We start from the raw sequence: 8,325 nt of genomic DNA on the forward strand, positions 1-8,325 counted from the left end.
TGGGTTGCCTGCTTCCCCCAGACATCGGGTGGGGTCCTCCCTTCCCAAGTCAGCCCCCAGAGAGGCCCAAGGAGCCTTGAGAGCTGGGGTGGGAAGTTCAGAGGGGGGGGGGAAGGAAGGTCAGCCCCAGAGAGCAGAACCTCAGCAGCTGGCTGCCGTTCCCTCCAGGCCCCCTTGGTAGGGGAGGAGAATTCAGCTCCGGTTCCCCTTCTGCTCAGCCCCACAATTTCCCCATAGGCGGTTACCACTTCCTGCTGCCGGAAGAGACTGCTCTGCCTCCCTTCCCCTGCAGCTGCACCTGCCCGTCATAGGCCTGACGGGGGCAGCCCCCTCGGAGTGAGGTCTTAGCTACCCTGGGGGCAGTCTTGGGGCCTCCCTCATCCAGGGGTGGTGGGGCTTTCCTCCACCCTCTACCACAGGGCAGCAGCTTTTCTCCGGGAAATCGGGAAGGCAGGAGGCAGGAGGCAGGAGGCGGTTGACAAGCCAAGCAGACAACTGGCTTCAATTTGGTGGGAGGGAAATCCCTGGGGTATCGATGTGGGGAGAGAGGCAAGGCACTTGGGCACCAGGCATGTGTTCCGAAAGCGGGCCTGCGGGCACTAGTGCAGGGGTATTTGGCGTGTGTGTGCACGGATGTCAGAGTCAGGCTCTGTGCAAATGCGGGCACACATGACCTTGACCTGCAGATCCAGGGAGGGGAGGCTGTGCGGGTACTTCCTGCCTTTCAACTATGAGCAATTAATTCTCTTGCCCAGAAGGAAAAAAACACTCCCTCAGCTCCCCGCCCCCTTCTCCCAGTACCAAGGCCCTTCTCGAACACGTCGTCGTGTCTGCAGGACCTGGGGCTTCAAGGCCTGGGAGCTAGCCAGACCCAGGCAGGCCCAGGACCTGGACTTCCAGCAGCTGGTCTCGGAAGTACCGATGTTCGAGTCCTCCAGCGAGACTAGAGAGCCTGCGCCCCTGCCCACAGCGCGCACAGCCGCACCCACACTCCAACCTGCCCCTGGTCGGGAGACTCACACGTCTCACCGCTGCCTCAGGCGAAGGGGAACCAGGGACCCCCGCCCCTCACTAGCTGGCCCCAACACATCCTGCCCCTCCATCCGAGCCCTGACTGGTCCCCAAAGGTCCCTCCACCCAGCAGAGCCAGACACAGGGCTCAGGCAGGCAGGAAAGGCCTCAGCCCGTGCCTTCAAATGCTCTCTTCACTCCTTTTTTCACTCCAGAGCTATTCCTAGGATGCCCCATTCAGCCCGTGCTTTAGGGCCTGAGTGTTGGGCCCTGGCTTTTAGGGCACTTGTTTGGCATTTAAGGCCCTGAACGCAACTGCCCCCTGCTGCTCGCTCTATCCTCCGCTCCATTGTTCCCCTTCAAAGCATCCAAAAGCCAGGCAGCCCGCAGAAGGCGCGGACCTGCCCGCATGGGGACGGAGGGAGCGGCCAACAGGCATCGGGCCCGCCGGGGACGGACGGCAGAGGGCAGGCCGGGTCCCGCGGGCCGGGCAGGGGCGGAAGGAGGGCGCCGCGGGCGCCGTGGGAGCCTGGGCCAGCCCCCTTCCACCGGCGCCGGGGCGCGGCCGACGCAGTGCGCAAGCCCGCCCTTCCCCCGCACCCTGCGCGCAGAGCCCAGAGCCGCCGGACCAATCAGAGCCTGGGAACGAAGCTTGCCGCGGGCTTGCGAACCGGAAGACACTGACTCCAGGCGCGGGGCGGGACAGGACTCCGCCTCCGGCCCATACAAAGGGAAGCCACGTCTTAAGCCAATCAACACAGTCTCGCCCGAGCCGGGAACCGGAGAGCTGTGGGCGTGCGCAGACGCGCCTTTCCGGCCCCGGCCCCCCCCCGCCGCGCTCTGGGCTCCGCCTCCACAGCTGCCGGCTGCCTGCCGGTCACGTGCGAGGCGCCAGCCAAAGAAAACCGAGCTCCAGGCCTGTATGGCGAATTTTCAACCTGGCGGAGGAGCAGTGTGCCACCTGCAGTAGCAGGGTACAGAGACGGTTCAGGAATACCAGGGACTAGGGACAGCAAGTGATGGCTTTGCAGCCGGAGGGGAGGGAAGGGAAAGGAGGAAAGACACAGAAGCGAGCGTTCCGGTTAGGGTGACTCCATGAAAAACAGGATTTTGATATATATGTGTATATGTATATATATATCTATTTTTTTTTGAGACGGGTCTCTGTCCCTCGAGTGTGGTGGCGTGATCAGGGCCCACAGCAACCTCCACCTCCCGGGCTCAAGCGATCCTCCTGCTTCAGCCTCCCGAGTAGCTGGGATTACAGGCATGCACCACCACGCCCGGATAAGTTTTCTATTTTTAGTAGAGATGGGGTTTCGCCATGCTGCCCAGGCTGGTCTCCAACTCCTGAGCTTAAGTGATCCCGCCCACCTCGGCCTCCCAAAGTGCTGCGATTATAGGCATGAGCCACCGCACCCAACAGCCGCCCAGTTTTGTATTCTGCATGGAATTGTTATGAGGGAATACATGCCTTTATGCATTTGTGTAACCCCATAGAAACGGTACAACACAGACAGGAAACCTAGTGTAAACCATGGGCTATAGTTTGCAATAACTTATCAGTATTGGCGCATCAACAATAACAAATACATCAACTAATACAAAATGTCAATAGGGGAAACGCGGGGAATTGTACTAAAAATAAATTATTTCCAAATGCAAACTCAGGTTAGGGAGCAGACTCAAGAGGTATCACGGACTCATTGACCGTTAGGGTGGCAGGGGAGGGAGGACTCAAGGACCGTTGATGGGGCATCTGGCTGAGTCCTTACTCAAGACAGGACAGCTGTAGATAAGCCCAATGAGCAGTTGGATGTCCACATCTGGAGCCCACGGGTATGCCGCGGAGCTGCTGTAGCCCCAAGCAGGTGTGATTAGGGAGAGAAGGTCTGAAGGTGAAGGTGGGAAGAGGGCTGAAGGCCACCAAGAGTGGGAGCCCTGCTGTTGAGCTTTGAGCCTGAGCGGCCCAGGCTTGTGCCACAAAACACATTCAGCGTGGCCAAGCAGACCTCCAAGGCAGGGTCTCTCCCATAAGTCCAGGGCCTCCTTCCCCGCGGCCACAGCTGCTGAAGGTCATGAGACTAGGGAGTCCCACCTCCAAAGCTCTTCCCTTGTACTCAAGCCTGGCAGGATGCTCTGGGTCAAAAGGCCGAGGCTCACACCCCACCAGAGGACCTGGAGAAACACACCCTCTAAATGTGCGCGCGCACACACACGAAGTTCCCCAGTGCCACGGAGCGAATTTATTGTGAAAGCTCGTGGGGTGAGAAGGGGATGGGGCAGGCTCTAGGAGGCTGAGTCGGAGGCCTCTGAGCTGTCCTTGACATCTGTGCTCTCTGTGGTCTCGCTGACCTCGCTGAGGTCCTTGCTGTCCCCACCACTATCCTCGGCAGCCAGGCCCTTCTCCTCGCGACAGGCCTCTCCTGAGCTCGGAGGTGAACTGCCTTTGCTCTCCACCTTGTTCTCGATGGCACCCAGCACCACGTGCCTGCCCTTCTCCTTCAGCTCCAGGTGCCGCCTCAGCTGCCACCAGGAACCCAGGGAGAAGCGGGAGCAAAGAGACAGGGCCTAAGTTTCCAGACAAAGGGACCCTGGCCCTGTCGCTGGCTGAGGAGAGGGGCATAGTGAGGCAGCAGGGCTAGGCAGGACACACAGGACTGAGTGGGGACACCTGGCTGGAGCCCCAGTCCACCACTGCCCGGGCTCACTGACTACCATGGAGGCCCCCACGACAGAGCGCTGCCCCTTGACCAGCCCTGCCACCCGAGGAGCCTTGGGCAGAACCCTGACTCAGAACTACCTCTGAGCAGGCAGGCCACCCACTGGTCCCCAGGCCTCCCCACTTCCCTTCTAAAAGCCTCCTCCCTCTGCCTCTCCCATCACCCTCCAGGCTGCTAGGCAGACGGCCTCCTCTAAAGCCCAGCCTAAGAAACTGAGGTCGTGACGCCAAGAGCTGGCATCCAAAGTCGGTCTCGCCTCCAGCCACCGTCTCGGGGCTCCCGAGTGCCGCCCCCGCTCACCTCGCTTGGCTTCACGCAGGCGCTTACCTCGTCAGCCATCTGAGTGAGGTCCCGCTTCATGGCATAGGCGTCCTCCCCATCTGCGTAGTATTTGGGCTCCACTTCACTGATCCTGGGGGCAGAAGGCAGAGAGCAAGGAGGAAGACCCGTACCCCGGGGACACCCTCCTCCACTCCTGGTATCGTGGCTACTGGAGCAAGGTGCCATGTTTTCTCCCTGAAGGCTCCATCCTGAGACAGCAAGTCCAGTGTGACCTGCCCTCTGTTCTCTCCAGCAAAGGCTCCAGGAAACGGCGGCCTGCCCCACCCCTGTCCTGCCCCCGTTCTGTGTCCTTAGCCTGGCTACTAAGGATCCATTTCTGTGGCTTCTTGGGAGCTGAAGCCCTGAATTCAGCCTTCCCCTTCCCTCCCTGCCCTGCGACCTGTCCCTTACTGAGCTGCCTCACAACAGCCATCAGAACCCAGGAAGGACGGTGAGCCCTGTTTAGGGGAGTCATCCCTAGGCAGCACGGGCTCTGCCTGAGCAGCTCTGGGGCCGTGTCTGCACTGGGGATGTGTGTGTGCAGACTCGGGTGGCCATGTCCCTGGAAGGGGAGCTGGACTCAATGGCCTAGGCTGGCCCTGCCAGGCCTAAGACATGAGGATTGTTGACTTAGCTATAAAGCAATTCCCACCAGACATCGTCATCTGGGTCACAGATCCCTCTTGCCAGCATCCAGCCCAGAGGCCACCGCCCTTCCCAACAGTCCCTCTTCTTCATCCAAACAGGGGCTGAGTGCGGTTCATGTCCCTCCACAGGCAGCCCACCCCAGCTTCACTTGCAAGCACTTTTTTCCACTGTCTACTGGGCATGCCAACTGCCAGGTTCTCTCTAGTGTGCCAGGCACATGGGGCCTCCTGGTCCTCAGGCAGACCTGCCCCATCCACTAGGCTGCCTGGCCACTGGCCCTGCCTTCCTGAATGTGCATTCTCCTTGATTCTGCTCTCTCTTGGATTATTCTAGGTGCTTGGTCATGCTTGAGTCCTGCTCCTCAGCATCTGCTCACGCCAGGGACCCACACCTCTCTATTCCCAAACATTACTAAACAGCCCATGTGCCCTTCACCAGCCTCAGCCAGCATGGGCCAGAGCTCCTCCATCACAACACACACGGAGCACGTTTCAGCAGGCAGGTGCTGTCTCCATGCCGGCTTTTCAACCATCAGCCGCCGAGTGAATGCGGAGGTATCCTGGCAGCGCTGGGGTCCACAGCCTCCTCCCCACAGCCGGCCCACCCCCGACCTGGAAGGCAACTCAGCCGGTCTCAGGTGCCCTGATGGGCCAGACCTGGGATCAACCCCAGCCCATTAGAAAAATCGAGATCTACTTACTGAAAGTTGAGGGTGTTGGAATAGAGGTGCAGGGCGGCCCGGTTACTGCAGGGGAACAAGGCACTGCTGAGCTGCACGGATTTGGCCAGGGAGGGGTAGCACGTCCAGGTCTTGCCCCTCCTCCTGGTCCCTCCTTCCCCCCAGTCCCACTTCCTGGATCTTCACCAAAAGCCGAGGTACCCCAGGACCCCCGTCAAGGCAGTATCTCTCCCCCTCAATCCCCCTTCCCTCAGCCCGGCTTCCACCTCTTCCTGACATGCAGGGAGACATATTTGGCATTGAAGTTCTCTATCATGGCTCGAGAGGCCTGGTCCATCAGTTTCTGAGCCAGACCGAGGCGCCGGTGGGAACGCTTCACAGCCTGGTGGGAGAAGAGCAGAGATGGGGTGAGGGACTGGGACCTTGAGGGCTGCTCCAACTAACCCCCACTTCCACCCCCACCAGAGAGCCTGGGTGGACCTTACATACCAATGAGGTGATATGTCCATGGGGCACATCATCTGGGTCCTCTTCCCTGGAGAGGGAGAAAGGAGAGGCTGCAAAGGAGCTCAGTGTAGGCACAGCCACCCCCACCCCCCCTGCCATTTGTAGAGTGGACATGCACTACAGCCCCCTAAGACCCCAGCTGGGGGAGGGCCGGGAGCCTCTTGGATCAGAGCAGCTGATCCTGCCACCCTTTGCTGCCTGAAAACCCCATGCCTGCCGGGTGTGGGGCACACGCCTATAGTTCCAGCTACTTGGCAGGCCGGGGCAAGAGGATTGCTTGAGCCCAGGAGTTCGAGACCAGCCTGGACAACACTATTTTGTCTCTACAAAAAAAAAAAATCAAAAAATTAGCTGGGTGTGGTGGCGCATGCCTGTGGTCCCAGCTGCTTGGGAGGCTGACATGAGAGGATCACTTGAGCCTGGGAGGTTGAGGCTGCAGTGAGCCATGATCATGCCACTGCACTCCAGCCTGGGCAACAGAGCGAGACCCTGTCTCAAAAAATCCTGGAAAAGGCAAAACTATGCAGACAGTAAAAAATCAGTGGTTGCCACAGGTTAAGGAGAGGGAGGGATGAATGCGTGGAACACAGTGAAACTATCCTGTAATAATACAAAGGTGGACACATGTCATTTGGTCAAAACCATGGGGCTTACAACACAAAGAGAAGTACAGTAATGTAAACCGTGGGTTTAGTTAATAATAATATATCGGCCAGGTGCAGTGGCTCACACCTGTAATCCTAGCACTTTGGGAGGCAGAGGTGGGTGGAACACCTGAGGTGAGGAGTTCGAGACCAGCCTGGCCAACATAGTGAAACCCCATCGCTACTGAAATATACAAAAATTAGCCAGGTATGGTGGCACGTGCCTGTAATCCCAGCTACTAGGGAGGCTGAGACAGAAGAATCGCTTGAACCCAGGAGGTGGAGCTTGCAGTGAGCCGAGATCGCGCCACTGCACTTTAGCCTGGACGACAGAGCAAGACTCTGTCTCAAAAAATAATAATAATAACAGTATTATATCACATTCATTCATCACTTGTCACAAGTGGACCACACAAATCCAACATGCTACTAATAGAGGAAACTGGCAGGGAGGGGATGCTGAGGGTTCTATGAGAACTCCGTGTCCTTTCTGTTCAATTTTTCTATAAACTTTCAACTGTACTGAAAAGAAGAAGACGATTCATTTTTTTTAAAGCCCACAGAGGCGTCCACCAGACACGCGTAGCTTCTCTCTTCCTCCTTGGTGACTCACATTTTGGCCAGGACATACCCCACAATCTTCCCATTCTCGTCCTCAGCAATGTAAGAGAGCTGGTGACAGAGAGGAAAAGGGAATGAGAAAACTTCATGTCGGAGCTGGAAGAGCCCTTTAGAGGGACACAAACTGGACGAGTGGCGAGTTGTGTGATGACTCATGACCTCTGGGCTGGGTGACTTGATCTCCCCCGTGCCACACTGTGCCCTGCCCATGCCCAGAAAGAAGACGCAAAGTGGGGATCCTGCCCCTATTCTCTGCTCCCTTCAGGCGCCTTCTTTTTCTTTGCCCCTGCCTGCCAGCTGAAAACACCCGGGACGTCACCGACCATACAGCCCCCTGGGCTCTGACAGACTTGTCCACTCCCTCCAAGATGGCCCGATGGGATTTTCCTCGGCCTGCTTTCCCCCATGCCCAAATTCAGAAGCTGCCCACCTGGGGCCAGGAAAGGCCATGGTAGAAGTAGTATTTCATCTGGTAGTTCTCGGGCAGGCAGAGAAGGTTGCAGTGCTGCATGTTCATTAGGTCCTCTGGCTGCAGGGAAGGAGGGCAGTGTAACGCGCTCAGTCTAAGGCGGCGGTGACCACGGGTGAGAAGCCTGCTCCCCGTCGGTCTGCTCGGCCCCCCTCCCTCGGGGCTGGACAGACGCTGTGACGATCTGACTTTGCACAACGCCCGGAGCACCGGAACAGGAGTGGGCGCCCCGGAGGTCCCCACAGCCCACCCAACGGAGGCCCGACATCACGCAAACAGGAGGGAATCGCAGCCCCGGCCCCGCGCCCCGGCCTCTTCGGCGGGCTGGGCCAGCCCCATAGGTCCAGCGGCCGCAGGCACACTCAGGGCCACCGGGCCGGGCTCGGCCGAGGCCCTCGGGAGCATGCGCAGCAGCCATCGGGCCCGGCGCCCACGCGGCGCGGACAGCCTCCCGCCCCGGGCGCTCACCCTCGCATTGCGGATGTTCATAACGGCGGCGGGGCTCGCGGGTCCCAGCGAATCGTGAAGGCGCAGTCAGCTGCCGCCGCGCTCCGAAGCGACGCCGGGACGGCCGGGGCTGGGACCGGGGCTGGGCTCGCTGGGCGGCGGCGGAAGGGGCGGTGCGCGCCGGGCCGGCCACCGGCCGGAAGTGCACGGCCGCCGGGCCCGTCCTCCCGGCCGCTTGGCCAATGCGCGGGACAG

At 59.5% G+C, this 8,325-nt stretch overlaps 1 protein-coding gene across 2 annotated transcripts; it reads right to left on the reverse strand.

The window, feature by feature from the left end:
* Positions 1-2,554: 2,554 nt before the first annotated feature.
* On the reverse strand, positions 2,555-8,253 carry NAA10 (N(alpha)-acetyltransferase 10, NatA catalytic subunit). Of its 2 annotated transcripts, none has more exons than XR_004028712.1 (8): positions 8,092-8,253; positions 7,585-7,683; positions 7,147-7,205; positions 5,872-5,917; positions 5,649-5,764; positions 5,404-5,448; positions 4,062-5,314; positions 2,555-3,537 (listed from the first exon to the last, which is right to left on the reverse strand). XR_004028712.1 is itself a non-coding variant. In XM_003279305.4 (8 exons), the coding sequence occupies exons 1-8, from the start codon at positions 8,110-8,112 to the stop codon at positions 3,301-3,303; spliced, it is 708 nt and encodes a 235-aa protein (XP_003279353.1). In that variant the 5' UTR covers positions 8,113-8,245; the 3' UTR covers positions 2,623-3,300. The 2 variants fall into 2 exon arrangements, 1 of the variants encoding a protein (XP_003279353.1); XM_003279305.4 differs by having other exon boundaries at positions 2,623-3,537; positions 4,062-4,146; positions 8,092-8,245.
* Between the last annotated feature and the right edge of the window lie 72 nt (positions 8,254-8,325).

The sequence above is a fragment of the Nomascus leucogenys genome, chromosome X (assembly GCF_006542625.1).
Source record: "Nomascus leucogenys isolate Asia chromosome X, Asia_NLE_v1, whole genome shotgun sequence".
NCBI classification, from domain to species: Eukaryota; Metazoa; Chordata; class Mammalia; order Primates; family Hylobatidae; genus Nomascus; species Nomascus leucogenys.